Source organism: Giraffa tippelskirchi, chromosome 7 (genome assembly GCF_054371585.1).
Source record: "Giraffa tippelskirchi isolate mGirTip1 chromosome 7, T2T-mGirTip1v1.2.pri, whole genome shotgun sequence".
In the NCBI taxonomy this organism is placed as follows: Eukaryota; Metazoa; Chordata; class Mammalia; order Artiodactyla; family Giraffidae; genus Giraffa; species Giraffa tippelskirchi.
In genome coordinates, this window is record NC_137281.1 from 100350202 (window position 1) to 100372444 (window position 22243).

At 52.1% G+C, this 22243-nt stretch overlaps 1 protein-coding gene across 2 annotated transcripts; it reads right to left on the reverse strand.

The window, feature by feature from the left end:
• Window positions 1-3047: 3047 nt before the first annotated feature.
• Window positions 3048-21401, reverse strand: PLA2G4F (phospholipase A2 group IVF). 2 transcript variants are annotated; one of them, XM_081507776.1, is made up of 20 exons: window positions 21254-21401; window positions 20198-20270; window positions 19460-19596; window positions 19242-19370; window positions 18779-18819; window positions 18522-18564; window positions 17988-18054; window positions 15715-15881; window positions 15515-15619; window positions 15285-15322; window positions 14959-15094; window positions 13208-13344; window positions 12760-12982; window positions 11916-12030; window positions 11557-11694; window positions 11359-11466; window positions 10183-10377; window positions 9744-9910; window positions 9060-9246; window positions 3048-3101 (listed from the first exon to the last, which is right to left on the reverse strand). In XM_081507776.1, the coding sequence occupies exons 1-20, from the start codon at window positions 21362-21364 to the stop codon at window positions 3061-3063; spliced, it is 2358 nt and encodes a 785-aa protein (XP_081363902.1). In that variant the 5' UTR covers window positions 21365-21401; the 3' UTR covers window positions 3048-3060. The 2 variants fall into 2 exon arrangements, with proteins under 2 accessions (XP_081363902.1, XP_081363901.1); XM_081507775.1 differs by lacking the exon at window positions 3048-3101 and adding an exon at window positions 8392-8772.
• Between the last annotated feature and the right edge of the window lie 842 nt (window positions 21402-22243).

Below are 22243 nucleotides of genomic sequence, written 5' to 3' on the forward strand. Positions count from 1 at the left end.
AACCCCCACTGTATCAAGGAGACCTTGCGGTCTGCAGCATGGCACTGTGGCCTCATGGTACAAGTGGTCTAAGTCTTTACTGCCCTGGACACCAGTCTGGGGGTGGGGGGCCGGTAGGGGGAAAGGAGAAGAGGTCAGGAGCATGTCACAGAAACCCCCATGAGCCCTCCAGGTTGGGCAGAGTCTGGCCTTCATGTTTGGAACTGGAAATACCCAGAGGCTAGTCCCCACGTGAGAATCCAAGGGGTTCACTGCTGTTTATTTTCCTTTCCCAGGAATGAGAAGAAAGTCACCAGTTGTATGTTCCATCATTATAATCATGCACTGACACCCATTCTTAACCCGTTTGCCCATCTCTTGCTTCATTACACTCCCTGGGTAACACTCAATCCTAGTGGAATCCAGCTGTTGGACCACTTGGCACCTGCACTCACTTTAACTCCATGACCAGGAACCTCAGGTGGGTCCTTGTGTTGCCCGGCAGGCCTAGTCTATGTCCCTAGTCCATTTCCTCTGCCATTCCAATAACAGTCATCCTTTTTCCACTATCTATAAACCTCTAAAACCTCCTCCAGACTCTCAGCTGATAACCTCAATTCCTAATTCACTAAGAAACAGAAACAATAAATTCACCAAGTTCTACCAGCAACCATCTATAACCACACCATGTCCCCAGCCTTCCCTTCTGCAGCTAGAAGCCAGTTGTCCATCTCTGATCTAAGGCCAAACCACTAACGTGTCCGTTAGGTCCCATCCTCTTTCTCCTACTCAAGAACATTGGTCTAGAAATTTTTCTTTCTCCCTCCTGCATCCTCTACTCTTCCTCTCTTGGATCATACCCATGAATGACTACACATGCAATAATTCTTCACTCTCCAAGTAAAAACTCTTTTGCTCCCCCCACATCATATCCCTTTAGCTACTTACTCATTTCTCTGTTCTTCTACACTGCTTAGCCCCTCAAGAACTTTACCTACACCGTCTCCAATTTTTCTCCCCCAATTTCCTTGAACCAGTCGGGTTTCCTCCCACTGCTCTACCAAACTGCTCTTGTCCAGGCCCCCAGTCAACACCCATGGCTAGTCCAGTGATGAGTTCTCAGTCCTCAACTCACTTGACCTCTCAACAGCATGTGACACGGGTGACGCAGCTCTTCTTGAAATGCTTTTATCCCTGGCTTCCTGGACACCACACTAACCTGGCATTTCTCCTACCACACCAGCCTGCTCCCTCTCAGTCACCCTTGCTGCTTCTTTCCACCTTCCTGACCTCTCAAAACCTGTATCAGTTCATATAGCCAACAGGTTCCAAAAGAGTCCTGGATACTTAGCCCACTCTCCAGCTGCTGTTTCTTCCCACCTGCCCCATTCCTGCAGCCTTGGGCTCTCCCAGCCTATAGTAGGGTATTTCTGGCTGCTAATGGGTGATGTTCTCTGGGGCAGCTGGAAACACCAGGACTTTAGGCTGGTACAGACTTGGCAGCAGATCCCTGGCCACACTGTCCCTAGTGAAAGGGGATCTTAGGTCTTGGACCCCCACGCTGCCACTCATTCCTGGATTTCCTGGGGTCAGCCTAACCCCACAACAAGCCTTCTCTGATGGGAAGCTGTTTGTCTAGACACAGCTCAGGACTAGATTCCTGAAGCTGGGCCTAGTCTGGGAATGAGAGATGCCTATCTATCTCCAGATAGGGACCCCATCACATGCAGGTCCCCTCGGTAGCTGGCATATGGGACATCAGGAGCGACCTGAGAAAGCAGACTGTATGTAGTAGGTCTTGCTCAGAGGAAGGCACAGGTGAAGAAAGGGGGGTGATGAGGGAGGCATCTAGGCCAATGTCCATCAGAGGCTTCCTCTGGGCATGAAACTCTGCAGGTACACCTGGGAGCCACATGCCAGTCTTGCAAAAGCAAGGGGCTTGTGTGAAGGCTTTGTCCTCACTGTTAATTCCAGCAGGTAATGCAAGAATGTCATGACTGAGGAAGGCCAGGTGTTCCCTTAAGCCTGTACTTCCCACCCCTCCACGTTACAATACTCCTCTACAGCGATGTCACTTGCCTGGCACAGAAGGGTAGATGGACCGGTCTTCAGGGAGCTGAAGGAGGTGGCTAAGAGGGCTGCAAACTTCCCAGGCCCTGACAGCCACCTCGAGGACTGAGGAACTCGATGTCTCATTCAGGAATCTCAGAGAACAGCAGCCACTGGCTGGGACGCCCTGCCCTTGGCTACTGGCTGCCTCTGCTCTTCCCCTCCAACCCCTCCACCCCAGCTCCAGCTCCACTGCAAGCCCAGCTCTAGCCAGAGAGACCTGCTCCCTGGGTGGTGGCAGCAGCAATCCCACAGGGATGGGGCCTTGAATCTGCCCAGCTCAGCAAGGCAAGGATCTGTGAGGATATCAGGGCTCCACCCTTGGGTGGCTTCCACGCTGAGGGCTTTTTCTTCACCTCTTGGATGTCAGCCAGCACCACCAGGAACTTCTGGTACAGCTGATAAAACAAAGAGAAAGCACACGCATGTGTGCACTCAGGGACACTTGAAGATGGACCACCTTCTCTCGGGCCGGGAAGGAAGAAGGAGAAGAGGAAGATTCATGGAGCCAAGACAAGGGATGAGTCCTGTCAAATGTCCCCAGACGGCTAGATCCTCCCCCATGCCTAGGGGAGGGTTGGGGCTGGGGACAGGTCACTCTGGTCAGCATCACCAGCCTTACCCTCAGCCATGTGGCAACAGCAAGTCCAGGTCTGAGCTAGGTTGCTCTGAATGTACCTGGCAGGGTGTGGGGAGCGATGAGGACCGAGTCATTTAGGACCAGCCAAGAGACCACTTCTCTGCAGCTCAGAGTGATTAACACCTCTTAGAAAAGAGCAACCAGCCAGTGCTGAGAGCAGACAGCCTGCCAGCTCCTGTGCTCAGCATATCACACACCTTGTCTCATTTCACCCTCATGGCTCCTTGTAAGTGGCCCTTGAGAACCTTAGGGAGGCCGGCAGCTCTCAGACCAAGAGGTTCCTTACCCTTTTGTGTGTCAGAGTTTACTGGTCCTATGGAATTGAATGGATGTCACCTCAGATTGATGGTACATCTGGGGACTAAAAAATACCCTGGAGATCAAAAAAAAAAACCCTCAGGTATTATTCATAGAACAGAATTTTATGCAACAATAATACTTAACTTTTAAATTTTTATTTATTTTTAATTGGAGGGTAATTTCTTTACAATGTGATGGTTTCTGCCATATATCAACATGCTGCTGCTAAGTCGCTTCAGTAGTGTCCAACTCTGTGCGACCCCATAGGCGGCAGCCCACCAGGCTCCCCCGTCCCTGGGATTCTCCAGGCAAGAACACTGGAGTGGGTTGCCATTTCCTTCTCCAGTGCATGAAAGTGAAAACTGAAAGTGAAGTCACTTAGTCATGTCCGACTCTTAGCGACCCCATGGACTGCACCCTACCAGGCTCCTTCGTCCATGGGATTCTCCAGGCAAGAGTACTAGAGTGGGTTGCCACTGCCTTCTCCTTACATCAACATGAATCAGCTGTAAATATACATATGTCCCCCTCTTCTTGAACCTACCTCCCATCTTCGACCCCATCACACCCCTCTAGGTTGTAACATAGGACTGGTTTGAGCTCCCTGCATCATACAGCAAATTCCCACCCCCTATCTATTTTACATATGGTAATGTAAATGTTTCAATGCTAACTCTCTTAATTTGTCTCACCCTTTCTTCCCCACACTGTGTCCACAAATCTGTTCTCTATGTCAACATCTCCATTGCTTCCCTGCAAATAGAATATCTAACTTTTTATTATTTAGGATGTACAATTGCTGACTTAACCTAAATTTTTTCTTAAAAACACAAATTCAGAAAATTTACTGTGTAACTGAAAATTGTTAATTTTTAAAAAAATGCTGGGGAGTGATCTCAGCCTGTCCTCTGTCTTTCATCTTGAAACTGAAATTCTCCTTTGTAATATTTTACATACCCCTTGCAACACCAAACCCATCAGATATAAATATAGATTAATAAATTCATAACGTCTCGTCAAGGCTCTGCTGGTCAGTCTCTGGAACTGCATCCTTTCCACCTCCTCCCTGAGTCCCACACTGCCACCTGAAGGCCACCATTGCCATTGCATAGCCAGTGACCTGACCAAGAGCCATCACAGCTGGGAGCTTGTACATTAACCCTCTTAGCGATGAAATGACAACCAAGAATTACAAAATATGTAAAGAAGGCAAAGCCCATGAAGGGTAGGCAACAGAGAACCTGCCTCAAGGAAACCGTTCACATAACAATCAGAAAACTTCTATCAAATGTACATATTAACACCATCTGAGGTAAGAGGTCAACCATTTCCATGCAATGAAAACAGGTAGTTTCATAAGATCCTATTTGGGAATTTAAGCAGGGAAATGTGGCAGTCAAAAGTTAAATCCATCCTCCAGAAGATGGATAGAGGAACAGACTGGACACAGGTGGAGAACGTATTTATGAACCAAAAAATCATGCAAAGAAAAGTCCCAGAATGCCACACAAATGAAAAAATTGAAAGTGTAAAAGGAAGTTTAGGGATACAGAGGATCCATTCATACATTTCAGTATCCACTTAATAGGAATCCAGAAAGAGAATGAAGAGGAGTAGTGTTTTGATAAAATTGGTAGATAATTTCTTAGAGCTTCAAAAAGACATGAATCTCAAAATCGAAAGAACTTACTCATTTTTTCAAGTTGTAACTTTAGAAAAATCATAGTGAAATTTTGAAAATCAAAGACAAAGAGAAAACCCTAAAAGTTAGGTAAAGATAAATTACCTACAATGGGATGAGAATGCATCTGACATCAGGCTGCCCAGCAGCAAAATCCAACACAAGGAAAATAAAAATCTGAGTAAATGTAAGTCTGAACCAAGAATTCTTCCCTCCTCTAGACTGTTATAAGTCAGGGCAAGAAAAGCCAAGTCTAGACATATCAGGACTCAGAAGATTTATATTCCACAGATCCTCCACTATCAGTTCAGTTCAGTTCAGTTGCTCAGTTGTGTCTGACTCTTTGCGACCCCATGGACTGCAGCATGCCAGGCCTCCCTGTCCATCACCACTCTCAGAGTTTACTCAAACTCATGTCCATTGAGTCAGTGATGCCATCCAACCATCTCATCCTCTGTCATCCCCTTCTCCTCCCACCTTCAATCTTTCCCAGCATCAGGGTCTTTTCAAATGAATCAGTTGTTTGCATCAGGTGGACAAAGGATTGGAGTTTCAGCTTCAGCATCAGTCCTTCCAATGAATATTCGGGACTGATTTCCTTTAGGATGGACTGGGTGGATCTCCTTGCAGTCCAAGGGACTCTCAAGAGTCTTCTCCAACACCACAGTTCAAAAGCATCAATTCTTCAGCACTCAGCTTTCTTTATAATCCAACTCTCACATCCATACATGACTACTGGAAAAACTATAGCTTTGACTAGACAGACCTTTGTTGGCAAAGTAATGTCTCTGCTTTTTAATATGCTGTCTAGGTTGGTCATAACTTTTCTTCCAAGGTGCAAGTATCTTTTAATTTCATGGCTGCAGTCACCATCTGCAGTGATTTTGGAGCCCCCCAAAATAAAGTCTGCCACTGTTTACACTGTTTCCCCATCTATTTGCCATGAAGTGATGGGACCAGATGCCATGATCTTAGTTTTCTGAATGTTGAGTGTTAAGCCAACTTTTTCACTCTCCTCTTTCACTTTCATCAATAGGCTCTTTAGTTCTCCTTTGCTTTCTGCCATAAGGGTGGTGTCATCTGCGTATCTGAGGTTATTGATATTTCTCGTGGCAATCTTGATTCCAGCTTGTGCTTCATCCAGTCTGGCATTTCTCATGATGTACTCTGCATATAAGAAATAAGCAGAGTGACAATATACAGCTTTGATGTACTCCTTTCCCAATTTGGAACTGGTCAGGAAAAGACCCAGCTTCCCCTAGTCAGTCTCTTCCATCCAATAGCTTCCATAAGCCTTTTATCCTTCTCCATCAAAGGGTGGACAGACTGAAAATCACAATCACAGAAAACTAAACAATCTGATCACATGGACCACAGCCTTGCCTAACTCGGTGAAACTATGAGCCATGCCATGTAGAGTCACCCAAGACGGATGGGTCATGGTGGAGAGTTCTGACAAAAAGTGGTCCACTGGAGAAGGGAATGGCAAACCACTTCAGTATTCTTTCCTGGAAAATCCCATGAACAGTATGAAAAGGCAAAAAGATAGGACACTGAAAGATTAAGTCTTCCACTATAGAGCTATTCAATTTTGCACTTCAACAAAAAGAAAGACAAAACCAAAAGGAAGACAGGAGGTCAAAGGAGAAAGTCATAAAAGATGTGCAAACACCAGCTAACCAGATGACTTATCTGAGGAGCAATGGTCCCTGGGGAGGAGACAGGAGAGACCCAAGCTACCCCACCCCACACCAGCAAAAGCACTGGCCCTTTTGAGGCCCAGCTCCCTCAGCCCGTTCCCATCCAGCTAGAGGCTTGGATCCCAGGCCAGGCTAGGGGCACACACTGGGATCTAGACACCTTCCTCCCAGCTGGAAACCAGAACTAGGGTCTTCTTTCCACAGTTGGGACAGGCGAGGCTTTGTCACATAGGTTCCCTGATTAAAAGAGGAATAGTGATTTGGGCCCTGGACAACATGCCTATATGTGCATGTGTGGTTGAGGGAGAGAGAGAAGGGGAGAGAGACACAGACAGATCTAGGCAGAGGCAATAGCCAAAGTGAGCACTTCCGGCAGCAAGGGAGTGTTGAATGAGTAGTGAGTACAGTAAGTCCCCAACGTATGAAGAAGTTCCATTCCGAGAGCATGTTTATAAGTCAAATTTGTACGTTAAGCCCAACAGAGCTAGCCTAAGATATCCAGCTAACACAATTGGCTATACAGTACCATACTGTAATAAGTTTATAATACTTTTCACACAAATAATACATAAAAAACAAACATAAAAAATAAAGAAAACCTTTTTAATCTTACAGTACAGTACCTTAAAAAGTATATGACAAAAGCTGGCATACAGGGGTGGGCATTGAGTGAACAGGCAAAAAGAGTTACTGACTGGATGAGGAAAAGGAGGTGGGAGATGGTTGAGCGGAAGGATGGTCAACACTAGGAGATGGAAGGCAAGCTGCAGTTTCACTAGGGCCTGATGCTGATGGAATGCACATTTGTATCTTTGAAAGTTCACAACTTGAAGGTTTATGTGTCGGGGACTTAGTGTATGGCAGCTGTGCCATGGAAGGGCCCTAGGCGGCTCAGCGCTGGGTGGGGCAGCGGGAGGAGAAAGAGGCCATAGAGGCCCTGGCCAGAGGGAGAGGGCCTGAAGAACCCCACTCCAAGCCCAGTCATTGTGGATCTCCTCTCTACAGACCGGAAATCTGCCAGTGCTGGAGAGGCTTCGGATATTTGGCGGGTCCCTTGTGGGTCAGAAGAAATGATAAGCAGAGGGAGAGGGAAGCAGATGGCCCAGATGGCAGGACACACCTGTGAAAAAGGTGGGAACCCAGGCTCTGAGTTCCCAGCTAGGCTCTCTCTATTCCCTGCCCATCCCTGGCAGCTGACAGGCACTCACAGGCCAGCGCCACTGGGAACATGCACACCTGCAGGTTCATGTTTGCTCTGCCCCAATAAATGGATATGCCCTCTAGACATATTCATTTAACTTCTGGGAATGGTGAGACTATTTGCTCAAGGTAGAAGCTGTACACCTGATAAAAGGATGTGACCCAAGTTTAAAGAGCAAGGATGGGTAATTACCATGGGGAACCTCCAGCTGGAGCCCAGCCAGGAGGGGAGATCAACCCACAGCCTTCAGGAGGCTGAGCACAGAAGGGTGGGGAGCCATGAGGCAGGCAGGGAAGGCCAGAGGTGAAGAGGAATGAACAGGCAGGACCCAGGGGTGGGTGACCCAGATGGGCAACCGATGTGGTCCCCCTTTATTCTGGATGCCTTTAGCATCCAGATGCAGTGGGGAGTGGAGGGATGGTCAGGGCTGGGGCTGTTTGCAGGAAGTGTGGGTTGGATGGACACATCTTTGCTTCTGGTGTCAGTTCAGGGCAGTAACCTGCACTCAGCTTGCACAGTGCCCCTTCTGTTGAGGGTCTGAAGACCTGGTCCCTCTGAAATCCTTCTGTGTTTGCTGTGGGCCCTGGGCCACGATGGTTGCCTGAGTCCCTCCACACACTCCAATGTCAGATGAGAACTGCTCACGTCTGCCACACACCCCCTCCCTGACACACTACCTCCTCCCAGAAACACGGGAAAGAGGACCCAAGTCCACACACACCCAGAGACACACCACCTCCTCCAGAAACACAGGGGAGAAGGGACCCCCAAAAGTCCAGGCTGTACCCAGGAGGAACATCCCCAGGGCCTGGGGACTCAATGCATGTTCCAAAGAGATGAGAAGCAGAAGCTTTGCAGGGTCCACTGCCCCACCCCCTACCAAGCCCTGGTCTGGAGGGCAGGGTCCCTTCTCTGTCCCAGTCCCCCAACTCCAGCCTGGGTTAGCCTCCAGTCCTGCCCCCAGTCTGTCGCCGGTCTAGAGCCAGCTGGAGGGCCTTCCGCACAGTCTCCACATTGTTCAGGACATTGTATCGACTCAGGGCCACCAGCTGCTCAAACTCTTGGGGCTCATAGGTGAAGTTCATCATGCCATAGGGAGTATCTGGCCCATTGATGACAAAGTCCCCACCAGCCTTCTCCTCAGCCGTTTTTCGCTCTACACCTGTGATAGGACATGGAGAGAGGCCAGGCTAGGGTACTCTGTGGCTAGGAGTTGCCAATCCAAAAGCCCACCTCCCCAGGACATCCAGCTGGTTCCATGGGTTCTGTTGGGCCCCCATCTCAGCTCTCTCACCCACTGGGAGGAGCTGGGCCAATGTGCATGCTGAGTCCAGGAAGCAGAGGCCAGCTCGGGGCCTCCAAGAGGAAGGCTTTCATACATCGTCCCCCACCTACACCTCACCAGCCCAGGGCTTTGTGGACAAGACCCAGATCCCGGGCTCTCCTCACCTGGGGCCAGGTGTGTGCGGAAGGTACGGTTAACCAGGGGGAAGTGCAGTATGATGGGTGAGCTTGGGTCCTCAGCCTTGGCAAACAGGTAGCACTCGTGGGGTTCCTTCATGTCCTCCGGGGACACCTCAATCCTGGGGAAGGAGATGCCTCGGTCCAGGCAGTACTTCTCTGTCATCTGTAAGACCTGAGTAGGGACGTCGACTTGTACACTTCTGACCCTACCTGAGGTCCCCTGGACTCACACAGGCCCAGGCTTTGATGCCAGCTCTGCCTCCCACCAGCCAAATGACTTCAGGCAACACAAACAGATCCCACCTCCAAAACCCCACATGGCTGGAGGGAGCTGCTGACCGAGACTCCCTGGGGGTGCCCTGCTGGCTGTGCGGTTACCATTGTAACCAAGGCCCAGACAGGAGAAAGGAATCCATCAGAAACAGCACAGTCCAAAAACAGCGGTCTTCTCTTCACCTGGATAAAGGCTCCTGAGGATTCTCTTTGGCCTCCTCTCCTGACTCCCACTCTCCCCCATCACCTTCCAGATGGGGAGACCAGAACTGCTAACGGTGTTCACAAGGTGCTCACCCACAGCTCAGAACCCAGGCCCTTCTCAAAGGGCGATCCCTCAACGTCCAGCCAGGCTGCAGTAGCAAAGACCCATCCCCCACCCACCCTGCACTTTACCTCAAAAGGGGCATCCAGGGAATAGTCAAAGGACAGAATGAGGTCCACAGCTCTTTGTGGCTGCAGGCTCAGCGGGAATGGGGAGTTGATGGCAAAGCCTCCGTCCACCAGGTATAGACAGTCCCTCATGGGAGTGAGCTGGTTGGGGAAGGCGTCTGGATGCAAATCTGCACAAAGACAAATGCTTGTGCTTTGCAGCACCCCTCTTCTCTTCGCCCCTCTCTGTCGAGAGCTCTCCTCCTGTCTCTGACAGCCACAGGGTCTCCCATTTCAGCTCCCAGCCCTGCCTCCCAACACAGTCATCACAGTCCTTCCCCCACTAGCCCCCTGGGGCAGCCGGAGCTCCACCCCAACCCCCATCATGGTCAAAAGACAGAACTGGCCTCTGTGAGCCACAGACACAGGCAGTAGGTGGGACCCTGCCCAGAGCAGCACCCACCTTTCCAGGCCACAAACTCCCTGCCAGACACATAGTCCTCATGCAGGTAGAGGCCCCGGGTGAAGTTGGAGGTCTCGGCTGAGGTCAACCGGGAGGTGCATATGTCCCGCACAGCCTGATAGAAGGGTCCCTGAGGGGTGAAGAGCCTGGTTCTCAGCTGCGCTGGTTCGTGAAGCTGGAGCTCTTTGCAATCATCTAGGTGGAGGTGGGAGGGTGAAATACAGTGAGAAGTGGTGCCCTCCTTTGCCCAGTGGTCCTCGTGCTTCATAGAAGCCCGCTTCATCTCCCCATACCCCTCCTCCTCCCCCACCCCAACTCCCAGGCCTCTGACCACTGCTTCCCAAACTTAAACGACTTTTTCTTTCGCGGTCCCCACATTTTGAAAGTTGCCTATGACATAGCATGTATTAAATACCACCTACCCTTAAAGCTGCATATGCAACTTCCAGTCAGAATTTCACCCATTAAACACCTGCTGAGCAATTATCACGTGTCATGCTGGCCACTGCGCTGGGCATGGGTTTGCAGAGGTGGACAGGCCCAGCCCTGGCCCTCCAGGGCTCACAGCGTACCAGGGGAGAGTCACATAAAGAGGTCATAATGGTGACAACACCCTGAGGTCAGGACCACATGGAATGTGCATACGGTTCTACGGGACTTTGGTGGTCAGACCCTCGATCAACCTAGGGAGACGGAATGGAACAGAGATGCCTCCTGATAAAATGATGTCTGAGCTGAACCTTTAAAACAGGGCAAAAGTTATCCATGGAAGAAAGGTGGGGAAGGTATTCCACGTAGCAGGAAGCTCATGGGCCATTTAAGGAGTGGGCTGAAGGGGAGCCCTGAGGTGGGTGGGCAGAGGATCAGCCAGCTGCCCAGTAGCCCCAAATTGATTTAATTGAAGCTCAAATGGAGAATTAAAGCCATAGGCTTATCACAGAGCACTCATAGCTCCCACTCCATTTTCTGACATGGGCCCCCCATCCTCCAGCCTCTTTGTAGACCTCTGGGCATCCGGAGACCCTAAGCCAGAAGATATCTTCTCAGTACTTCTCTGAACCGAATGGGACATCCAAGTCCTTCTCCCTCATTCCTTAGGCCTCTGCCAGGGTCCTGTTGCTGGAAACAGGTATTGGTGGCTGGGGGTGGGCTTGGTTGGGAGTTCTCTGCTCTCACCTGTGATGTTCACACTGTGTTTGCGCCTGTCTAGGAAGCTGAGGCCCCAGCCAGCAGTCTTCAGGAAGATCTCATCCAGGCTGGCTGCAAAGGCGCTGCCCCACATACCTAGGGAGAAAGGCAAGGCCCCAGGCCCTCACAAGCCTGCACCCACTTCACGGAGCCTGCCCTGTCCCCAGCCCTCCAACCTAGACGTACCCTGCAGGTAGCAGATCCGGGACTCGGGCCAGAGCTGCAGCAGTCGCCCCATGAAGAAGTCTGAGCCAAAGAGCTCGGTGGGAACATATGCACCATACTTGGGGAAGCCGACCTCATGGGGGGTGAACTCGCACCACTCTGGGAGCCAAAGTGAAGGGAATGTCACCAGGGGCTTCTGACCAGGGGCCCATGGTTCCCCACCACCCTTGTGCCTGAGCAGGCCTTTGCTTTGTCCAGAGCAGGAGGCAGCAGGCCCACTGTGCTGCTCCAAGACGCCCACCTGTACACAGAACCCTGGCCTCTTACACTCGCCCCCACCATTGCCTCTATCTGCTCCCTAGGTCCCCACACCCTGGCACCTGCAAAGTCCTCCCCACTGACGTTGCTGCGGACGTTGATGCTGGCGTAGATGGGGTAAGGGTTCTGGCCCTGGCTGACTGCCTCCTTCTGGTCAGACAGCTTGGCAGGATTTTCCTGGTCAGGAAAGAAGAGAGACCACTTGGCCTTTTGGGAATTCCCTTCCCACAGCCCCATGCCACCTGCGTGGTGTGGTGTGCCCCCAAGACTTTGGTTGCTAAGGGCTGCAATCTAGAGACAACTCTGGAAAGGACAGGCTTTGGGCTGCAGCAGAGAGGAGGCCACTGTGGGCTTTGTCCAGTTCCAGGGCCTTTGGGAACACCCTCCCCCTTTCTTCCCATTCAAGAAAGCATATCAGAACCCAAGGGAGTCAAGCAACATTTTTAAAGGAATAACTGAAAATCCAATCTACTTTCTTTTAAAAAGTAAATCACTAAAAAACATGTATTCTTTTCTTAGAAATAAGATATCACTTTCACAACTAACAGCCACACACCAGTGGGCCAGGACCTATAGGTCCCCAGGGTCCTAAGAACTTCACTCAGCTCTCATCTCATTTCTTAGTGTCTGCTGGGTCTGCAGTTCCAGCAGAAGCCACCAGGTGACATGCATCATGCCTGTTTGGCATATGGGCTAGAGTGGCGTTCTTCCTCAACAGCAGGTTGGAATCATTTGGGACATTTTCAAAGCAGACCTGAACTAGGGCTTGACAACTCACCAACCAAAACCAGCATTTCTGGAAGTGAGACCTAGGCACTAAGTTTTTGGAAATCTTTGGTGGAACTAAGTGCTGATGGGGTAAGGTGGACAGGAGCCACGTTCATTTATTACCTACTCATCTCTTACCTCCTGGTACAAGAAATATTCAATGAGAAGGCCCCAGAGGTCAATGAGGGAAGTGCTGTGGCTGCTGCTTTCCCGGATCCTCAGTTCCTGGGCATAGTACTGCAGGCGCTCGGTGGACATTGCCCCCATTTTACTGCTGCACACCCGAGCCTGGGCACGCTCAATAGGGCCCTGCAAGGCCACCTGGGACCAGGCTGGGTCCTTGTAGAGTGTGGAGATGCACCTGGGTATGGAGGGAATTAGGGACAGGGAGGCATAGCAAGGGGATAGAGAGATGCAGGTGTCTGTGAGTCACCACTCCTCCCCCATCCCTTGCACTGACCTGCGCCACCCACTCAGAGGGCCCTGGGGACTCTGTCCCTTCCTGCTCCTCCTCACCATATCACTAGGTCACACCCCTGCCCCTTCAGAGCTCTCCTTTATTTTGATCTGCCCCTACCTCACTTACCAGGTGGACCCAGAGACCCCGCTCAGGTAGGTCACAGCGTCCAAGAGGCCGAGCTCCTGTAGCCCAGCCAGGCTGCCATACAAAGAAGACATGGCTCGGGTTCCACCTCCTGAACCCAGCACGGCCACCACCGGCACCTGGGCACAATGATAGTCATGATACCATCTACTCTCACTATTGTTCATCTGTTATTGCTTAGCATATCAGACGCTGGTCTAACAGTCTTGTGTTATCTCACTGAATATTCAAAGCAACCTAGTGGCATCCCCACTTTATAGATGAGGAAACTGAGGCTCAAGATGTTTAGATACTGTGTCCACAATCATACCAATAGTAAGTACTAGGCTATCAAACTGATGCAGTAGAGCCTCAGAGATGGCTCTTAACACCATACCAGGAAAGTATGTACCTGGGAAGTATATTGGATTTGCTCAAAACAGTGAAATCAAGGTTTCTCAACCTTGGCACTGTTGGTGATTTTGGACCAGATCATTCTTGGTTGTGAGGAACTTATTCTGTGTGTTATAGGACATTGAGCAACATTTCTGGCTGTTACCCAGCAGACGCCTGTAGCATCCCCCTCCCCTCCCCTCCCCCAGTGGTGGTGACAAATGTCCCCTAGATGGGTGGGGCGTGAAGTTACCCCCAGCTGAGAACAAGAACTGAAGTGACAAAGACCTGCATGCGGCTTGGACCTGCCCCAGACACAAGAGGTGCCCAGATGTCTTTTTAGGATCAGAGGGGCCTGGTGGGATCAGACCAGAAACTTTTTGGCTCCTCAAATTTTCCAGGAAAGTCTGGTTCATTCCACCCCAGGCTTCTGGTTCCTTTCCCTGTTTTTACTTTCTTCTCCTGTCTTGAAAAAAAATGCTCTGTGGCCACATTCCAACAAGGTCACTGTACCTTCAGAGGGCTGGAGGAGGCAGAGGGCCTGTCAGCAAGCCTGTGCCCTTTCTACCCTCTGCCCACAGAATGGAGACCAGGCATAGGGCAGGCATTACCAAACGAGAAGTCTAGGCTTCCTCAGCTTGTCAGCGCTGGGCACAGGAGGAAGCCACTAGCTTGTTCCTGATTTACCCCAGGTCTCCCCCTCAGCATTGCCTTTCCCCCTGCCTCCCAGACACAGGCTCCCATGGAGCCTGCACTTCCAAATCTCTTTGTCTACTCTTATAGACTGCATGTGTCCTCGCCCCTGCGGCCTCCCGCGGAGATGGGTGGGAGGGCCAGTAAGGAGGTAATATAGATTATGTTAGGTGATAAGGGTGGGACCTTCATCCCATAGGACTAGTGTCCTTGTAACAAGAGGAAGAGAGAGAGACTCCCCCAAACCCTTGCACACACACAGGGGAAAGGCCGTGTGAGGGCTCAGCCAGAAGGTGGCCGTCTACAGTCAGTAAGAGCAGCCTCATCAGATGCCAACCCTGATGGCTCCTTGATCTGGAACTTCCAGCCTCCAGGCTAGATAATAAATGTCCATGTTTTGAGCCACCAGTCTGGGGTGTTCTGTTATAGCAGCCAGAACAGACTAATAGAGCCCCCTCAGCTGAGGCTGCTCAGCCCCCATTATGTATGGGGTCCTGACTCTCCTGAGCATGCCCGTCAGCTCAGGCAATAGGCCGGCTGCCTTCCTCTGCTGGTCCCCACGCTTCCTCAATGCTTCCTGTCACCTCCTAGCCACACAGTCAGTCTTCTCAAGGAAGAAGTTGGATTTGGTCCCAGCCACTCTAGGGCCCAGCTCCTCCATTCCATACCTGGCTACTGTCGGGAGCCTGGCTCAACCCCAAAGCCTGCTGGAGGGCCTTGGACACGAGCTGCTTCCTCTTCTCCAGAAACTCCTTCTCCCCATCACTGAGGTCGAAGCCAAGACGCAGGTCAAGGTCCCCAGAGCTGCCTCAGATGAGGTTGGGGGTGGGGTACTGGGTGACGGTTCAGTGGAGGAGAGCCTCCAGCCAAACCCATTTTCACAGGAGCAGACAGATGCACACTCCAGGCAACCCCTCAGGAAGACCACATGGGAACAGATACCCCCAACCCCTGGCTGAGCTGAGTCAGCAGAATAGCCCTCCCACTGCCTTACCTCATCTCTGCCTTCACACTCATGGCCACCTCCTGGCCCTGGGAGAGACAACAGCTCATCACCAGAGCACTGAGTGGGACTCACAGCACTGGTTGCTCTGGTAACTCTGGCCTGGATGTGGACACTATGACTGAGCTCCAGGCTGGCCTTATCTTGACTTCCTCCCCCTGACCCTTTTTGGTGGTGACAGAGCAGGCAGAGATCCCTCAGGCACCTGGACAGGGCCTTACCTCCCCCAGGGCCATGACACACTGCTGCTCCTGGCCTAGGGCCAGAGAGGAGAGCAGGATGCCAGGCTTGCTGGTCTGGGCCTCCTCCTTGGCCCTCGGGTTGCCCTGCAGAGAAGAAAACACTCAGAGTGGAGGGAAAGGGGCCTCATCCAGGCTGGACTGATTTTGTCATTCGCTCCTTCCCAGGCCACATCACTCACCTGGACCATGAGCTTCTCTCCTAGGTCCACCTCCAGCCTGGAGCTGAGTACTGGGTTCACGTGGAAGGTGAACGTGACTGGGACGCCCGTCTCCGTGGGAGGCTGCAAGGGCAAGAGCTGGGGCTTCTCGTAGGCTCCAGGCACTGCCAGCCGAATCTGCCTAGGGCCTGAGAGCAGAGGGCCCAGGTGAGTGCCAGGCTAGGGGTTGAGGGTGTGTGTGGCTCATGATGGTGGCGCCCCAGCAGCAACTCCCTCTTTTCTTCCCCTTGGAAATGTCAGTTCGTCACCCTGTTCACTCTCTGACACCGTCTCCCACAGACAAGGCATCACAAAAGACTCTCAGGCTCCTATAACCTGTCCTAGTTAGAACTGGGAGCTGTTGTTGAGCAAAGAGCTCCTGCCCAGGGCTTGTGGGGCTGATGACGTTGAGATTATTATATTAAGTATATAACATGAGTGCATGCTAAGTTGCTTCAGTCGTGTCCAAGTCTTTTGCAACCTCATGGACTATAGCCTGCCAGACACCTATCTCCATAGAATTCTCCAGAAAAGAATACTGGAGTGGGTTGCCAGTTCCTCCTCTGAGGAATCTTCCTGACCCAGGGATTAAACCCAGGTCTCTTATGTGTCCTGCATTGGCAGGTGAGTTCTTTACCCCTAGTGCCACCTCGGAAGCCTGGTATAAAACATATATTTTTAAAATATATATATATAGGATCATATTATAATGATCCTATATTAATTATTACATTAATTACCAGTTTTCAACAAGTACTTCCCCCTCCGTTGCCCTAGTCAAGCTCTGATTGCCTTGGGGCAGGTTTGTGGCCCGAGAGAAAGCAAATAAGCTGCACGTTGTTTCCGAAGCATAAGACCTTGTGAGAACCGAGAGGGTTTGCAGGGGAGGTAGAAGGAGGACGTGGGTTCGTGGCACAGAGAGGACAGGCTTGGGGAAGAAGAGGAGATCTGGCCCTGCCTGGGTGAGGCCAGCCTGGGAGGAGGCAGGGAGAGGCCTGGGGGCTCAGGAGCAGCAGGGCCTGCCCTGACTCTGCAGTTTTCTGGAGAGCAAGCAAGACCCCAGACAGAAAGAGCTACAAACACCACCCATGAAGAGGGGACCAGACAGACCTACGAAAGAGCCCCAGACCCCAAACACTCAGGAGCAGAGATCCAAATGGAATCCCTTTCCCTATATGCCTTCTTCGGCACCAAATGAGACCTGGGACTTGACATGAGCAGGGGTGGAAGGGAATTAAAAAAGAAGTGATACTTCTATTCACACCACAGTTTTCAGGCTGAGACTAATATGGACTATTCACAGAAAGAAACAATAAAAGCTGTGGTGGGGGCAGCAAACAGGTCCTGGGTGTCACAGGCCTGGGCCCGGGTCTGCTCCATCACTTATTGACTGTGTGAATTTAAGCAAGCTTCTTCTTTGAGCCTCCATCTCATGAATTAGAAGAGAGTAATGACTGTACCTATTTTACGAGGTTGTTCTGAGGATTCAAAAATAAAACAATATAAAATGCTTAGCCCAGTGCCTGACTCATAGAAAGTGCCTGATGTTAGCTGGGCAGCACTTGGCCTAGAGGCCCAGACTCCCAGTGTCGGAGGGACCTTAGCTGCCACACAGGCTCCGCTCCCCTCCCACAACTGGGCCCCCTCCTGAGTGCCTGCCTTCCGTGACAGACCGCAATGGCCCCAGTTCTTCACTTCTGGAGGTCTCACTCTTTGCCATGTGACCTCAATTCCTCCCACTAAAGAAGCTGCTGTATTCCTCACCCTCCAACTTAGAGTCAGCCTTGTGCTTGTTTTGGCTAACAAAATGTTAGTGAGTGGCTGTGATGTAACCAAAGACTCAAAAAGCTCTTGCTCATCTGGACTTGCTGTGTTGCACCTCTGCAGATGTCTTCAGGACATGCCCGGGCTTGTCCGCTGGTCACAGAAGGTAGACGAGGGACTTGGGAGCCAAGCCAGGTCACCCCACCAAGCCCAGCCTAGATCAGCCCTGCCCCAGCTGACCTCCAGATGTGTCTGCTACTGAGTTTTTGTGGGTATTTTTTGTACATCAGTAGCTGAACTGATATAGCCGCTGTACTTGAATATTTCCAGAGACAGAAATTTACTACTTTCAGAGGCAATCCATTTCATCCTTGGTCGGCTTTAAGCAATGAAAGATTAAGAATTTCTGCCTAAGACCCATCTTCTTGAAACCAGCAGCCTCCAACCCCCCAGGAGAGAAGCCAAGACCCCAGGCCCCTGGCCAGACTCACCGTGCTCTAGATGTGGGGCTGTCCCGTCGCCCCTCAGGGTGCCCTGGATTCTCAAACACGGCTGAGCCTGAGGAAAGCAGAGGGCTGTGGGAGCCAGAGCATCCATGGGGCCCTGAACAGGGCCTGAACCAGGAGAGAGGGAGGGAGGGCTCTCTGGGGAAAGGTTGAGCTGACATCCTTCCCAGGGCCTGTGCCTTTATGAGCAGGGGTCTTCTGTTACAGCCCCCTCCCAGGACTCAGAGGCAGTGTCCCCTGGAAGGAGAAGGGGAAGAGAGGAGGGGCCCTGGCTAGTGGCTCCTTGGCAGTCTCAGAAGCCAGGGGCCTGAGTGAGCAGAGTGCTGTGCCCAGGAGGGAAGGCTGGCTTCTGGGCTATTCCCCCAGGTGGAGGCAAGGTGCCCCCTTGACCCTGGAGATGCCTCCCCTGCATGTCTCCCCTGAGTGCCCTTCAGGCAAGTGGGCATGATGGGCTCAGTTGTGGACTCCTCAAAGCCCCCCCAAGCCCTGAAGAGCCCCCAAATGGTCTCCCCTACTCACCACCAGGACCCCATTAGTGATGACTTCAGATGCGGGCACCTGGCTGCAAGGGACACATGAATCCCTCAAGATGGCTGTTATTATAATAATGTAACCAAAGCAGTTGAAGAATTTGGGGAGCAGGGCAGGTTTGGGGGTAGGGGTGGGTGTCAGGATCAGGACCTCCCCTCTCAGGTCAGGTCAGCGCAGGACCTAGTGATTGGGAGCTGGGAGGGTCTCAGCGTAAATGGGAGGGTATGGGCTCCACTGAAACTCACCTCTTCTCCAAAACAAATTCCACCTGCAGCTCGTGTGACTCCTACATGAAGGGAGCAAGGGAGCACCAGTTTTCGAAGTACTCCCAGAGCTTCAGGACCTTCCCCCCACCCGCAGTCCTACTCAGCTCCAGGGACTAGAAGGGAGTCTGCCGTCATGGCTGCTTATGGGCCCAGGATGGGGTAGCGGCATCGCCACCAGGAGCTCCATCCTTTCAAGGCAGGTATGTTCTAGACACTGAGGATTCATGAGTGACAGAGATGCACAGAGCCCGTACCCTCGAGTAGCCCATGTGTTGGCTTCACTCAGGGAAGGAGTGTTTGCAGGAAAGCTCTGTGGGACCAGGGCTGCAGGATGGAGGAGGTTTGTCTTGGAGATCTGGCCCAGGCTGAGCTGGAGACCCCTGTGCCCAGCGCCTCGTCTCCTCAGGCTGAGCCCACTGCCGGCGCAGGTGGGGCGGCTCACCTGCTGGCTGAGGGGGAAGGTGTGTCGGTGTGGTTGGCCTGGCTTGAGGCTCCTCAGATCAAACAGCAGCAGGGAGAGCTGGTCATTGTCGAGGATGTCCTTGTCATAGAGGGTGAGCTCCAGGACATTCTGGGGACAGTGTTGAAAGGGGGGACCTGAGATGGGGCAGAGGGCAAGCATCTGAGAGGAGACCTCCCCCTCCGCAGCCCAACCCTCACCTTCACAGCACCATGGATCTGGTAGTGGAAGGTCTCGTTCCACTCTGGGTCCCTGCAATTGGCCACCACCCTGGTCCGGGCGGGGCTGGGGGATGCCGAGGGCAGCCACAGTTGCACATAGCAGTCAGCTTTGGACACTGAAGGTAGGATGGACAGGGATCCTCAGCCTCTAGCTTACGGCTGGAAAGGTTGCCTGGAGGAAGCTGGGGCTGGCTGGGAAGGGCAGAGAGGGGAGGGGAGGCTGCCCATGGCGCAGGCTGGGGTGGGGAGATGGGGAGAGCCCATGTCTTCGACTTTGAGTCCATCTCCACCAGGGAGACTCTTCCCATTCAACAGGATGGAAATTCTGTGGTGACCAGTTGAAGAGATTATGTGACAGCTCAGCCCCTGGGGTAGTTCCCAGAAAGGGCCTGATCCAGAGAACGAGCCCCAAGCTCCCGCCCAGTGTGAGCCTTGTAATGGAATCCCTAGAGAGAAAAAAGTGACTTCTGGCAGCTGCAGGCCTCATGCACTCACCCAGGCTGGCACTGCACCACGTGCCAGACTCAGGAAGGAGTCAGTGGTCTGCATACTCCCCACCCCTCCAGTTCCTGCCTGCCTGGCCCTTGGGCTCCCTCACCAGACAGAGCTCCATCCACTAGACTAAATACACACGTGCACTTCTGACCAGCCTCTGTTGAGCTCTGGGGAGGCCTCAGGGAGAGGAAGGGAGAAAGCGTGGCATTAGGGGTCACTCACGCAGGTCTGCGCTCTGGATATTTTTGGCCCTCAGCACCTTCACCTGGAGGTCATAGTAGGGGTGGGTCTCCCACTGAAAAGACAGAAAGACTCAGTTCCAGGGAGCCAGCTGTGGGGCCCACCTCGGGTTTCCCTCATCCCATTACAGAGCGTCAGGCAGCCTGGCCCAGGGTCACCGATGTCCCTGCGCCAGGAACCCAGGAGGCCTTGGCAGGTGAAGCACTGGGAGCTGAGCACATTGGTGATGAATGTGACCTTGAAATCAGTCGGGCTGGGATCAAATCGAAGCTGCACCGTGGACTAGCTAAATGACCTTGGGCAAGTAACTTCATTTCCCTGTGTTTAGTTTCCCTGTCTCTAAGGTGTATGTTAAGATGATAATCTCACAGGGTTATAGTGAGTTTTAAATGAGAAATCATACAAAGTGCCCATCATAAGTGCTTAATACATTAACTAATTATGTTCAGTAATTATGTTTATTGTGCACCACAAACGTGCAGCTCCCCTGACTATAGTACTGCTGCTATAGCTGAACCGCTGAAATGAAACTTCCAGTAAGGTGTTTAGGAGATTATCAAAAGAGAAAACTGTGATGAACTGCACCCACCAGCTCCTGACAAAGGCTAAAAGATGGCCCAAGACGGGGTGGGCAGGTGAAGGGAAACCTAGAGTCATGCAGCTGGTACTGGTCTGACAAGTCGCTAAGGAGACGGCAGCTTGGGCTCAGGAGAGCAGACTCAGCCTCCCAGGGGTGAGACTGTCTCCTCCAGACCCCAGCGAGCCCCTCACTCTCACCACCCCCACAACCACCAACCCCCCAACTCTACAGCCAGGCTAACCCAGCCAGCTGCAAGCATCACATCACCTCGCCCTCCACTTCCTAACCGGGTGGGATTATTTTCAAGATTATTGTTTGGCCAGGTTCTCTAAGCTCTACCAGGTAATCTGGAGCGAATTGGTCTTGGCTCAGATCCAAATGCATTCCCAGTCTCCACAGAAAACTGGGCTCCAAAAACTTCTCCTGTCCACACCCCCAGAGAAGATTAGGTACTTTACCCGCCACTGCCTCCACTGAGGTCCCCTCTTCTCTCTCTTCTGTAGCTGCACCGCACCCAGGAGGGGCAGCCCCTTGCTTGTCAGCCACCTGGGCCACAGCGCCCAGAGCATGGCCAGGCAGCCCAATTCCTGGCAGGAAAACCTGCCTGCACTCTGGCCACACTGACTGCTGGCTCAGGTCTGACAGGTAGCTGGGGTGGGGAGGGTGGAGCTGGGCGCTCCACTGAGCACTCTCAGCTGGGGCTGGAGGTGGGGTTTGACTTGCTCCAGGAAGTGTCTGGAGCCCAGTTTCCTCTGTCAGGAGGGACTTCAGACCCTTTCTAAGAGGATGCAGAATGGGCACTCTGGTTCCCAGTCCCAGCCCCTGGTTATCAGGGGGCTGCTTATGGAAAAGAGATCCTGAGCCCTAGCCCCAGATGATTTGATTTAGTGGGTATGGATAGAACCCAGGTGTTTGTATTTCCAACAAGCCTTTGAGGTGATGCCAACACAGGTGGTCCAAGGAAGAGCAGCCAGAAAGTGCTGCATTAGGGGCCTGGTCTCCCCCAAGCTACCAGAAAATCCTAAAACCAACACCTTTCAAGTCCCACCTTCCCCATACCTCTTAAGCAGAAACTTGGAAATCTCTAGTGTCCAGTGTTTCATCTGAACTCAAAGGTATTTCTAATCTCTCAAGGTCTCCCTCACTTGTTCTTCAAACCCTGAGGGAGCGCTGCACTAGGCCCTGGTCCAAAGGTGAGGAGGGCCCAACAACATCCTGAAGAAATTCAGACTCCTGACACCCTGTGGCTTCTGCCCAGGTGCCGTTCCTGAATCAGTGGAAATGCCTGGATGGTCCAGGGACAGAAGTAGGCATATGGCCAGGTGGTGTGGATAAGGGCAGGCCAGAACCGGTCCGCTTGTCCTTAAGCTACTGGAGATAAAGGCTTCAGAGTCCCCTCTGACCATCGTGAGCCTGAGGCGGCAGATGGTGTGTGATGTCCCCCTTTC